General features: G+C 38.5%; 1 protein-coding gene across 7 annotated transcripts in view; it reads left to right on the top strand.

Annotated features, from left to right (window-relative positions):
* Window positions 1-7,944, top strand: part of phldb1a (pleckstrin homology-like domain, family B, member 1a) — a 32,655-nt gene extending 24,711 nt beyond the window's left edge. For all 7 annotated transcript variants that reach the window (XM_061056540.1, XM_061056545.1, XM_061056543.1 and 4 more), the window contains 3 exons: window positions 860-1,079; window positions 5,783-5,868; window positions 6,993-7,944. In XM_061056540.1, the coding sequence (XP_060912523.1) occupies window positions 860-1,079; window positions 5,783-5,868; window positions 6,993-7,133 (447 nt within the window). In that variant the 3' untranslated portion in view covers window positions 7,134-7,944. The remainder of the gene's footprint in view (window positions 1-859; window positions 1,080-5,782; window positions 5,869-6,992) is intronic.
* Window positions 7,945-14,185: the final 6,241 nt, after the last annotated feature.

The following is a 14,185-nucleotide window of genomic DNA, read 5'->3' as shown; positions in this document are numbered from 1 at the left end:
CGGGAGGAGACGGGCGGCGGCGGGAAAGAAGAGAGAGGGAGGGAGGGAGGGAGGGAGGGAGGGAGGGGACGGTAGACTTGGGGGAGAGGATGAGAGGCGAGACACTTAAGAGAGGATGGGTGTATGGGAGGATCAAAGATTGTAAGGGAGGGGAGAGAAAGAGGAGAGAGCGTGGAGGAGGGTGGGGAATTTGAGAAGAAGAACAGAGAGAAATATGGAGGAGGGTGAACTCAAATATAATGAACACATAACAAAAGCTTTAATCTTGACTAAGTGTCTGTAATTACTAGTTCACCATGGTACGAGTGATGTGAGTAAACACATATCCTTTGATAATCAAACGCTGAAACACGACAATCAACTTATTGTAAAAGCTCTTCACTTCCCGACCTGCTGCTGTCAATATTTTATTTTTTATAAAAGCTTCAATGATTGTTTGTGTGATGACGAAGTTCATGTCACAGCTCAGGCTCCTTTCATGGGTAGCATAGCAAGTGGCTCAGCTTCCCACAGGTGTTACTCATGATCGTTGAATTTTATTTTCTTACTTTTTCAAAGATATGTTATCGATAGTAGAGTTGAGAGTGTGGCTTCCCATCTCCCCAGGTTGGCTTTGCAGCTGCAGTGTTAGCGACAGGTTGCTAACCCATAACCTAGCTGAAGTTTCTTGCTGTGTTGTGGTTTTTATAGCTTTATATTTAAAACAATTCTCAGTACGACATCCACAATGAGTCAGAAAGCTCACTTTCCTTCCAGTCTGGGCATGGCGTAAAGTGACTTTACCACTTTATCTTTATCTTCTGTCACGCCTTGATTACGAGACTTACAGGAAAAAAATCTTACTTTTGTTTTTTCCCAGGCCCGTCCAATGACGCGCTATCTGCCAAACCGGAAGGAGGAGTTTGACCTACGTTCCCACGTGGAGTCGTCGGGTCACAACGTAGACACCTGCCCCTTCGTCATCCTCAACGAGAAGATGTGCAAGGGTCACCTGGTGAAGATGGGCGGCAAGATCAAGTCGTGGAAGAAACGCTGGTTCGTTTTTGACCGTCTCAAGAGGAACTTCTCTTATTATGTCGGTGAGGACACGATGACATTTAAAACAATGGGTACAATGTCACACGTTATGTTTTAGTTTAATAAAGAAGTCTTATTGACATCCAGAGAAAATGAATCACACACGGACACAAAGGACCGTAATCACAAGGCAACTCAAGAAACAAAACACCTGTGATACATTATCCACAATAACGATAATATCATGATACAGCGATAATTGATATATTGTGAGATAATCCTATAATGACACTTCTGTCATCAAATCTGAAAAAAGTAAAGTGCAGGGTTTTTCACATAAAAAAACAAAAAACTGATAGGCTTTTATTTTGATTTTTTTAACTTCTTTAGCTGAGAGTACTTTACTTGCTGTTTAAATTCAACCCCGCTTTTATTTTGAAATGAAGTGACGACCTTCTGCTAGATTGAAAGTTAAGAAATAACTTGACCACGGTAAAAGGATCAAAAACTGAAAGAAATCCGCTCAAATGAACGGTAACAAAGGTTAATGATTTGATGTCATGAGGTGGATATTACTGAACTGTCTGAAAGGTTTTTTTTTTTTTTAAGTGAAATGAGACATTTAAAGATGCATCTGTGTCGTTCTTTTACATCACTGTGACTACTGGGAGACACTGCGGAGGCTTATCTACGGTGCGCCTGAAGGGCCAAAACAGCATGCGATTAATCGTCATAAAAGAAAATTATTGCATTTATTTCAGAACTTGATTCTTCTCTTTCTTTTTCTTTTATCACACTGTCAACTTCTCACTTCAAACTCTCATTCAGCTTACCCTCTTTGATGTCATAAACACTAAACTGAGCGAGGAGTCATGAAGAAGTGAGAGTGAGTCAGATTGGCAGGGAAATCTGTTAAAAATTATAATAACCATAATTCACACCAGTGATTCAGTATTCATGAGTCAGGGCGATGGTATAATCCCAGATCAATATCTTTAACAGAACTATAACAAAGTGAATGAATAATGTATACAGGGAGCATGAAGAGTAAGTTCCTCTCAGGAGAAGTACTGGAATTGTTCAGAGTTGGTATAAGGACGTTTTTGAAGGATTCCTTTTCCCCTGATCTGGTACCATGATTAATCTAAGCTTTAAACTCAACTATCTTCTCAGCTGGAAGAGGATTTCATTAACGTGTCACCTCAATAATAGTCCATGAATCATCTCAGTATCTGCTGAGACAAAATAGGTAACTACATTTCAAAGGGGAAAAAAAAGACGGCCCGGTGTCAAATGCAGGAAGTCAAAGGAACATTAAGCCGTTATTGAAAAATGAAAAATTGTCACCTGTTTAAATATCTTAAGGAACTCACAGGTAGAGCAAAGAGAAGTGTCGCTTTAAAAAAGATTTACCAAGCATTTGCTGAAATGTCGGTTTCAAGAAGTAAAAAATAAAGTGATTACAGCTCTCAGGAGAAAAACACACCGGGCCAAATCTACTGTCGCAAACATTTTTACTCAGTCTCGGACTTGGCGGACTCCAGACTTTAAAACAAGAGCGGTCAAGACCACCGCTGATGAGCTTCTTTCTAACGTCATCACTGTGATTAGAAGGAAAAACTCCTCTTTCAAAAAGAACAAATAACTTCAATTCATTTGTAGTAAGGAGCGCAACCTTCCTGGAGTTGTGGTCTAGTTGTGACATGCCCCCTAAAGACAAGATAATGATTATATATAATTTCTATTTCTCTCTTATGGTCTTGGTCTCGATCCCTAAATGTCTTGGTCTTGGAGCACTCTGGACTCTGTATGTCTTTGTCTCTGTTAGTTTGGTCTTGACTGCAACACTACTTATTATCTTAAGAAAAAAAATCATCCTTCTGTTTTCTGATGATACCAAAATTAAATAACCTCTGAACTTCATGTACCAGCATTAAAAAGCAGCCATTCTGGGCCACCGTAGTTGAGACAGCACCGCCTTCTTCTTGTAAGTTGTCCAAAAACAACATCTCCATGTCCATGTGTTCAGGCTTTTTTTTTTTTTTTTTTTATCAAAATCCATTTATTTGTCTGCAAATTTGCAACAAAAAAAAAAACTACAAAAGAACCACTTTCCTCTGCAAGTTTCTTCCCTCCCTCGTGCCTTTGAGGCCTTAAAGTGAAAGCCTCTCTCTCAGACTTCTTAATACGCTCTGCGGCAACACGACTTCACAGTAAGAGGAGCCGACAGCATCCCGTCAAATCACTTCTTCTACTTTATATAAAAGGATCATTTAGCGTTTAAGTTCTGCTCGGCTTCGGCCCGTTGAAGTTTCCGTCCTTTGCAGAGTTAGTTAACAGAAGAAGAAGCTCGTGTGATATTATTGTAAACTCGTAAACTTTCTGTAAAATCGTCTTGCGGTACAAAACGCCCAGACCGACTTATTCAGTTCAGCCGACAGCAGTTCTACACTTTGCTGTGTTGGTTCCCCCCCCCCAATGAAACCTGAGTTCAGATCCAACCAGCGTTTGTTCCCGTGGATCCAAACACTCATTAAAGCTGCACTAAGTGGAATCTTTCTCCTTGTTCTTGTGTGTTCAAAAACTGAAGTGGGTTTGTGATTCCCGGATATCAGACTGTCCCCTGAATCTGAAATGAGCACAGTTAGTTTTCTGAATAATTCACGAGCGTGTTTTTGGCGACATTGTTTTTTTTTTTTTTACAATCCAGTTCAAAAAATAGGATGCAGGGATATTTTCATTACGGTTGCCCCTCTCCTCCTTTCTGCTCCCTCTCTCTCCTCTCACTTGCCTAGCCTTTTCACCCTCTTACTCCTGACGAAGATGATGGTGATGATGGTGATGAAATAAGATGCAAGACTTTCTCTGGATGTGTTTTTCTTGGGGAGGAGGCTAGCTCCTGGCTTGTTCGTGACTAATAAAACGAAACTCACATTTCAAAAACATTTATCTCATTACTAAGCAGATTTGACTTTTGGAGAAGTGGGGGGGGGGGGGGGGGAGCAGGAGAAAGTGTCAGACGGGTTTGAAAAGATCGCCTTTAATTGTTGCTGGATGTTTATTCCGTATGGCTGCTTCAGTTGTGAATGAACGAGACGGAAAGACCAGTGTTTGTTTGGACAGGAGTGGAATACAGACACTCAGAAAAACAGATTTTACACAAAGAAAAATGACTTCATATTAAAAAAGCCTGCCTCACAAATATGACAAAAGTTCATCAAAAAACTGGAGGAACCTTTAACTGTAAAGACTGACTCCTGGGAGCTTCATCCGTCTAGAGGTTTTTCCTGAAACAAAACCACAAACTCCTCAGTTCTGACTTTAAAGACGCTCGGTGAATAAAGAGCAACAATCTGAAAGGACTGGACAGAAGCTCTGACCTGCTTGAAGGGAAATGTTGTACTGAAAGATCAAATGAGACAAACAAAAGAAAAATAAGAAGGACTTTCTTTTTAAGAGTTACAAAAGAAGAAGAAGAAGAAGAAGAAGAAGAAAAAAAGTAGCCGGCAGGAAAAAAGTCTAAAAAAAAAAAAAAAACACGGAGACAAATCCAGAAAGTGCGAGTGAAGAAAACAAGTCAGATTAATGGGATTTAAAGACTGCAGGCATCGCTGGAAATAGACTCTCTCCTGTAATTAACTTCTGCTGCTCATACCTATTCATGGGAGAAGAAGCTCAGACCTTTTGTACTCATCAGCTGTTTAGTGGTTTGTTTCTCTGTACATTCAAGTTTGTGTTAATCAGTTTCAGAATAATTCCATTAAAACTTAACAACCAAGAAAAGACAAAAAAAAAAAAAAAAAAAGATTTCTTCCCATTGTCACCAAATAATTCTCATTTATTCAAACGCATCTATATATTTTTAACATGTGCATATTTTCAGAAACACACAGGATGTAAGGTTGTTGTTTCTTTCCACTAAAGACTTCAAATCATTTGTCTAGAAGTTGAAATCAGGAGCTCGAGCAGGTTTTTAAAAAGAGTGATGGTGAATCATAAACTTCCATCAGAGGACAAAATGAGTCATGAATAGTGTAAAAGTTAAGAATCAAAAGAATCGGGGGGCTGGTGGAGCAGTGGTTAGTGTATGGAGGCTGTAGTCTGGGCGGCCCAGGTGTTGAATCCCACCTGTGGTTCCTTTCCCACATGTCAAAGTCACATTTGCTTGATTTATTACAAAATTTCAGTTTTTTTTAACTATTTAAAAAAATGTATTTAAACTGATAATTTGTGCTTCTTAAGGAAAGTGTGCGTCACAGTTTAAGTTCATATTTTGCCCTTTTTGTCATTTTTTTATGTTTTAATAGAAGTGAAATAAAACAAATAACCCACAGCTTCAAGGCTTTCAGAATCAGAATCGTTTTTTTATTGCCAACTACATTTACACACATAAATAATTAGACTTGGTGTTTTGGTGCAAAACAATTTGCAGAGGAAATAAAGCAAAAAATAATTCAAATTAAATTAAGATGAAAAATAAGAAGCAATTACAAATATATAAAATATAAAAAAAAAAAAAAATGTAAAAAAAGGTGCCATGAAGGAGTTGTGCATTGACCGTTTCTTCTTCTCTACATTTCTCCTGCCTCCAACAGTAAGCGCATTAATCCGTCTGAAATGAGACTTTTTGTTATTTGACTGAAACAAACATGTCAAAGTATCCCCACATCACCGGCTGATTGTAGAGCTGGGGCTGACAGAGGTCTTGCATCAGTGCGAGAGCTAATGTAACGTGTCTTAATATTTCTTCTTCTTTTTCTTTCAGACAAGCACGAGACCAAACTGAAAGGACTCATTTACTTTCAGGCCATTGAAGAGGTTTACTACGATCACCTGCGCAGTGCCACAAAGGTAAACAACACTCTTCTGTTACATCCAGAACTTCATCTGATTTATCGTATATTGTGTGGATGATTCTGCATGTTTTTATTCTTTACAAACACTTAAGATAAATCTTACGTCCTCATTGGAAATGTTCATGTCACCAAGAGTTTTTAAAATATTGATTTAGTACTGACACACATCATCATCATCATGAATTTGCTCTGACTCTTAATCCACATCATAAACTTTAAAAAATAAACTGTTAAATTAAGTATTTTAATAAATATAATATAGAGTAATTTTAAAGTCTTCACTATGTAGAACTGGGAAAAACAGCTTTTTTCTTATTCTGCAATCGACTCTTAAAAAAAGATACAAATGAACTTTGACCTTTCGGGCATTTTATAAACCTAATTTTAATCCTCTTGACCTGTTTGTAACTGTTTGACATAAGTGTGTTTTATTTATTGAGCTGGCTTCATTATTTAGACTTTTTCTTTCACTCTGGTGTTTAGTTGTTCCTTTTATTTGTCTTAGCTTCTTAGAAATCACCCAGTTTGTTGAGATTAGCAGTCATGTATTCATCGGTCTTCTGGTTGTTTTCATGATTTGTTGTCTGTCTTTGAACTGATTCTGTAATGACTCGATGTCATCGTGAATGAGGTTTGTCCTTCAATGATCTCTGGAGTATATTTAAAAGGTTGAATGAATGAATGAATGAATGAATGTACAGTCTGTAAACTGAATGAAATAATGTCAGATGTGAAGCAGTTTTCAACAGACCTTAAACAAAATACAAATGTTTCTGCACTTGTTTGTGTCTTTGTGTTACAAAAGAAATATAATTTGATTCCACATTGTTACAAATATACTATGAATATATTAATTTTTATATAAAGAACTCAGTTTATATGTTTGTCTTAACTTTAGTTGATTTGTCATCATGACTTGCTCACATGCAGGTGAGTTACAGAATTAACTAAACGACTTAAACTGACTTTTAAACATGGAAGAGTTTTAAGTGTTGTCACATGTTGTTCTGTGTTCTGTAGTTCTGACTTTGGTCTCAGATGGAAAAGGTGCAGCAGGTGCAGCCTGCAGTCCTCTGGTCTTTAAAAACGTCCCCCTTCTCTCTCTCTGTGATCCTCCAGAGTCCAAACCCGTCTTTGACCTTCTGTGTGAAAACCCACGACCGCCTCTACTACATGGTGGCCCCGTCCCCGGAGGCCATGAGGATCTGGATGGATGTCATAGTAACGGGAGCCGAGGGCTACACCCAGTTCATGAGCTGAGGGACCAGAGGGTGACAGATGTGGGGGGGAGGGTGGGCGGCAGAGGCACCCAGGCACCTGTGGGCTCACCTGAGCCGATCCTGGACGAACCTCGGGCTGAAGCCTGATGGCGAGTAACGGACAAACGTTTGAAAAGATGAGAGCTTTCACAAGACGCCCGATGCCTTTGAGCAAATGAGGGTAAAGGGATGGAGGTACATCTGTAAGAACATATGATCGATATTTATCTTGCAGACAATATTAGAAGGAAAAAAGTTTGAGCAACCTGCCGATGGTTTTATAATCAAACACATTCTGTAAACAAAGTCTATGTTAACATTCAAATATACATTTTTTTATATTCAGATGGAACTAGAGGACGATTTTACACCTATGAAGCCAGTCTGTGCATGCAGTGTTATCACTCTAACCGATGCCTTTTTTTGATACATTTCTCATTCTTCCCTCGAGTTTGTTCTCTTTTTTTCTCAGATGAAAAATAATATCTTTGTATTTCAAAACACTAAAAAAAAGTGAAGAAAAAAAAAAACATTTTAGTAGAAAAAGATTTTTAAGCTATTTTAAAAAGCTACTCATCATCCGGTGACATTATTGGTGCCAAATACTTCCTGTAATCTTTTGTCAGAATTGTACAATGTAACTGTTAATATGACTTGATATATTGTTATAAGGGCTTTTTATTCACAAGAATAACGCAGCATTCATGTTTCTGTATTAAACGCGGAGATGTTAAAAGACGAGCTGAGAGCATAAATTATAGTGGAAAAGATACTGTCAAACTACCATACAGTGAATAAAAACATATGACGCATCTTGTCGGTTTGTTTGTCTGATGAGCTGCTTTGTTACTCACTGATTGGCTAAAGCGAAAACATTCAGCAACGACCCTTTTTCTTGATTCTTTAATTCTTTAATTAGTGGTTCCATGCAAACAAGCTGCTAATTAAAAGCCCTCCTTAAATAATCTCACTCACCCCTCAACATCCACTTTAAAAAACGAGGGCACACAATAGGTGTTTCCTTTCAGATCCGTCTCTATTTACACAAGAATAGGCGGCTAGTTGAATTAGCTAATTGGCTAATTAGCTCGGATTATGTGTACGGGAAGTATTACAAATCATACCCCATGTAATTAATGATGTGGCCCGCCCTGCACTAGTAGAGACCACAAGGAACAAAAAAAAAAAAGAACACAACACGGAGTGAAATTACATGCAACTTAACATGCATGATTCAACATTGAGAAATTTGAAATCATGTAAAAAAAAAATTAAAAAAAAACATCTGGAAAAGTCACCATAAACAAGTTCTTTAAATTCCTGCTCTGACATATATGTACTCACACCCTCTGTATCTGTTGTGACAGAAAGGTACATGTGCAGATAGATAATTATGTAGGACTGGGAAGGTTATTAATTTACCGCAGGGATCACTGGAATATTGAACAGACATGCAGGTAATCATGGAAACACACGTTGCCTCTGACAAGAACAGATTAGAGTGAGCGTCTGACAGGTTCATTTTTTAATTTCCCCCCCCACAGTTTGAAAAAACATGTTGTGCTCAGTGATGTTTATTTAAACGAACGTCCAATTCAGTTCATTACAGGTAAAGTCTCCTACTTATAGCTCTCTGCGGTTTTCATTGCAGTCAGTCACTGGTGTGTCTCTGACCTTGGGAGAGATTTCCCCTCATGGTGCCACGCTCACTATCTTTAAAGTCTCTGCTGCAGCCGTCTGAATAATAAACAGATCTTTAAGAGGCCGGTGTGAGCTCATTACCGCGGTGATGAGCGGGAGTGACACCCAGTCTTATTGTTGGTGAAATATTAATGAGCTTTACTCTCACTGGCCTTTTTCCCCGAGGCCTTTAAAGCACAAAATGAAATGGTCGAGCTGCGAATTAGCACTGGTCTCACATGTGTTTTGTCAATATTAATGGGAGATATTAACCTTGTCTGAAAACAAGCTCAAATATTCTGATGAAATAGAGATATCGCTCTGCCATGAGAGCGGCTTCATACCATCGCCTGTCAAACACTTCCACTTTTACAACCCTTCATACACTCTCAGCGCAGATATTTGTAATTTATAAGTCTTCATATCCGCATGTGAGTTCAGAGTAATTTAGGAGATTAAAGAGAAGTGTGTGCTGCCCGGCCTCAAACATGCCCCCACACACACACACACACACACACACACACACAGACACACACACACACACACACACACACACACACACACACACACAAGATGAAAGAAGCGTTCACTAAATGCATCTGATGCACAAGTGAAAGTTCCTCTCTTTATGTTTACTGCTTTGAACAAATCATCTTCACGCTCTTTGAAGACAAACTAAGATGACAGTTGTTCAATTCAAAACATGGCACACATACGATATATGAACTTCATTAAGTTACAATAAAAAGAAACATGTTTTTCAGATTTCACGCCCAGCACAACAATGAAGGGTGAAAAATATCCGGAGGGGGAGAATAAGTAAAGCGCAGCACGCTGACCTAATGAGGCCAACCAAAATATAGATTGTGAACGCCACGACCGAGTGTGGGATATGATTCTTTTTTACTGAACTAATAGCAGCCATTAAAGGGAAGTCTTTTTCAGTGTGTCATTGCAGAGGGAAAACTTGGTATGACTGTGTTCACTCCTAATTCTATCTAAAGAACTTTAGATAATACTTTCTCAAGTGACAAAACTGAAGAGAAAAGGTGCCACAGATTTTCTCTCTGTTGGCGGTAAACACAAACTTTTCTGTGGAATCTGTAAATACACGTGGCTACACAAACCAAGATTAAAATGTCTTAATTTCACATCTTAATCAGCCTTTTTTAGAAGTCAGAGTCACACAAAAAATATGAAAAAAACAAGTTAAGCGTTAATTAGACACGTTATATACAAATAAAATTGAATCAAACTAAACACTGTTCAAATGTAAGGTTGTTTTGAATCCGATAATACCATTCGATATAACTCCGTATTGTTTTTGAGATACATCCATCAGTGTAGCATACTATTTTAAGTTTATAGAAACAAGGGTAATCCTTTTTCTCGTGTGATTTTACAATCACATTTTAATTTTAAAACTCTTCTGATCGAAGCTCAAAAAGACTCGAGTAAAAAAACAGTTTCAAAAAATAGTTTTTAATAATTTTGAGAGAAAAAAAAAAAAAAACAGGCATTTTCACTTCTGTGTATTCTAGCATGCCTTTGAGGTGTCTCACACATTAATAAACACACACACACACACACCCACACACACACACACACACACACACACACACACACACACACACACACACACACACACAGAATAAAGCCCCTAAGTCTGACTCTTTTTTGAAAACATGTCTGGTGATTGAAATGCAGGTGCAGCTGTATTTATTTCACTCATCTGGTTTGTTTCAAAGTTGGCTGCAGCCAAAGTTACACCGTGAAAAGGAAGCGGGGGGAGATTCGAACACTTTGCACACGGATGGGATCTGAACAGAGATAAGATGTATCACTTTGCCTCAGCGTGCCAAAAGAGACACCAAATGAAAGTTCATCCTGGCTCTTTTGTTAAACCATCCCTACACACTCACACTCAGTTTGTGACCTATGTCTTCACTGATGCTTTTATTGTTTTTCATGGGAGACGCTTAATATACAAGTGATCTAAAGTTCTATATCTAAATCTGAAAGTCAACAATATATTTTGTATCTTATTAACCATGTTCTAGCTGTGAATTAGGCTTCATGAGTTTTTATCGTGAAGTGTTTTATATTGACAGAGACTTCCAAAAACTGAACTATAAGCCTCTTATGAACACAAGATTGAAAACAATATTTAAAAAAAAATAAGAGGAAATAATTGTTTCTCCTCAAGTGGGCTGATTTATACAAGTCTGTCTTAGTGTAATTTATGTGGCTTTCATTATTTGTGTGACATGAAAACATGTATACATAAAGCTTCATGTTTCAGTCTGTCAAGGCGCTTGCTTCTTTCTCTGATCCCTCCACCTTGATGAGGTCCGCTTCACAAAGCTGTGAGTGTGCCTTTACACAAAGTCGCTGGGTAAACATGGCCTTGACCTTTGGCCTCTGTTTGTTTTCCTATTTGCTTGTGAGATTGGTAATTAAGGAATTAGTTCAACCGATGATTGAATATTAAAGTCACTCAGAGCTAAAGCTACATCAAATATGACATGAAAATAAACCGATGAATGAAAATGAATTGAAGTATTTCTGCACATGAAGGCTGATTAATTCAAACTTAAAGGGCAGCATTGAAATGAAATAAAGTGCCTGTTGAGTTAAACAGAAGGTGGATGAATGTCCATGTAAGACTCAGAGGTGACAGACGTTCAGACTCTGGGGTCTAAAAGGGTCTGCAGGGCGGCCTGACACAGTCTGAGTGCTGTGAATGACACCGACGGACCACGAGGGAGGCGTTTATTTAAGGAGCTAAAACTTTAAAGTGATGCACGAACAGTCACTTCAGGTGAAAATATCTTGACCTCCATTATCATTTTAGCAATCAATATTTGAGTGTTTTCTTTCTGCTGGTTTTAAACTATTAAAAAAGTCATTAAAAGAAACATCATTTAAAAGTCTGAATGTGAGGTTTTCCTCCAAGACTTTTTTTTTGTTTTTTTTATTGAACACCTCATTTTCTGTTTCCAAACTTTGACGATGTGAAGTGTATTTCATGTCAGGCCTGAGCCCTCGTTGGCCCTGCACGCTGTCAGTCAGAGCGAGTTAGGTGAGATCTCCTAAAAGCTGTGACATCCCAAAGGAGAACAACACAGGAGCTGTAGTCCTTTACATCAAACACCTCTAATTTACCACGAAGTCCTTGAGGAATAGTAAATAAACACAACCCTGTGACTGACTGCTTCTGATCCTCTGTCATGGCTGAATGCAAATAGCCTAGATAACATTCAACGATTGGAAATTATATTACGCTTGTCACATTTTGGAGGCTTGATTATCTGTTGTCATGCCAAACACAGAAACAAAACGAGCGAGTGATTTGTAGGCTCAACGCACACACCAAAACATCCCCCAAAAATCTCCTCTGAGATTGCTCCCATTCACAAGTCGTAACTGAATTCCGTGTTTTCATCGTATGTTCAAAGAGGGGCAAAAGTTGAGGACAATAAATTCTGAGAGAGATGATGATGAAATGATGGTGAAACCCTCACTAACGTGCCACACGTGCACTTGGCATGCAGCGTTGACTTTTCTGACTTCTCGGCTCATACACAATATTCAGACAATGATTTGGATGCCAACTGATGGACAGCCTTGTCTCGCCTTAGGAATGATAATAAACATCTCCAATGAATCACACAATTCTAATTGGCAGAGTTTTCTTCTCACTCACTTGTTAGTTATCAAGTTGTTTTTTCTTTTGATCCTCAGAACTTTTTAAATTTAGCGGATCCAGATTTTGTTTTGAGAGTCCGATGGCCGTTGGACTTCTCAAAGCCTGGTGGAGATTTGAAGGTGTTTTGCTGCGTAATTAACACCGTGTCCCCTAAAAATGACAAAGGGAATTGTACTTGATAGTGGAGACTTCATGGAAATGCAGCAGTGCTTTCATGAGAAGCACCTTGGATTTCTCTCATGATGCGCAAAGCCCTCGGTGGACCAATTAATACCGACAGGAAGAGCTGTCAGCGATTTCCTGAGAGACCCTCCATCTTCACCAGCTTCTATACTATCTCAATCTGGTCTCCATTACAACTACATTTATCTAGATTGCATCAGGTTTCCTTTCTACAAATCGTTCAAAGCTTTATTCATACGACAGCTATTACTCAGTGGGCATTTTGCTGAATAGCTCAGCTGAAAACAAGACTGGCCCTTTAAATGACTCAGATTAACAGAGTCCATACACAAACTTTTTACCCCAATTCAATAGAATTTCCCGTAAACTTCCTGTAAATTAACTCAAGTCAAAGTCCACATGTCTCCCTTTGTGTAAGAACAACTGCTCTCTAGCCATCCTAGAGAATGAGATCAGGTGTAATCAATTCTGGTTGCATGTTTGGACTCTTATTCGATATAAGGACATGCTGTTCTGTGGACAAATCTATCACAGGCTACACACCGGTGTCCCCGTCAATATGCAAATTCAGCAGAACTGGAAATAAGCCAATTGGTTTTGGCAACATTTATAATGTCACAGAGAAGCAACTCAGCAAATGAGATGGGGGAACTGTTTGGGGAAGGAGGGGTGTGCAAACAGAGGTGAGGTGGAAGGAACACAGCAGGTATGAAGAGAGAGAGAGAGAGAGCGAGAGAGTCAAGGAGAGCGAGCGAGAGATGCAAATCCCATGGCAACAGCAACCCGAAAACAAGTCTAAAATAGGGGGCAGTGTCCGCTATTACTATAGCAACAGGAGAACAGCACATTCTGAGTGTCAGGATTTGCTGAAGGGGAGATAAAAACATACATTTATTCATCCCCTAATTGATTCTGACAGTTATTAACAGTTCATTAATTTGATTGTGGCATCTGTGTCTCACTAAATTAGCCATGATTAAAGGTTTCTAAAAGTAGCCTATATTAAAATAAAATATTCAACAAACGGGAGAATAATTTATCTGCCATTTCATCAAACAGTGCTTTACCGACATTGATACACACATTGTTTTCTACTTTTTGATTTGTGTTGTTTTTATAATTGATATTAAGAAAGAAGGAAAGAGACAAAAAAATGTGCTCATAATCAAACAAGTTGAAAAGTAATAGCCTATATATACTTTAAATATATGTAATCATGACTTGGAATTAAACAATATGATGACTGCATAGCATCAATTTGATGTCAACACAGATTCCCACTGCGGCTGACTGAAGTTATTACCAGACTGTCTGGTAAATACTGGGATTCAGTCGCACACAGTTTGTTTAACTGTATAATTAATAACTTCTCTCCACGGACTTGATTGCCACAAGATGTTCTTTTTCGATAATACATGAATGCTCTCAGTGACAAAAAAAAAAAAAAAACTCTGCTAAAAACTGCAGCACGGATATCCACG

Source organism: Labrus mixtus, chromosome 14 (genome assembly GCF_963584025.1).
Source record: "Labrus mixtus chromosome 14, fLabMix1.1, whole genome shotgun sequence".
NCBI classification, from domain to species: domain Eukaryota; kingdom Metazoa; phylum Chordata; class Actinopteri; order Labriformes; family Labridae; genus Labrus; species Labrus mixtus.
The sequence above is the reverse complement of the archived record's forward strand: the minus strand, read 5'-3'. Positions and strand labels throughout refer to the sequence as shown.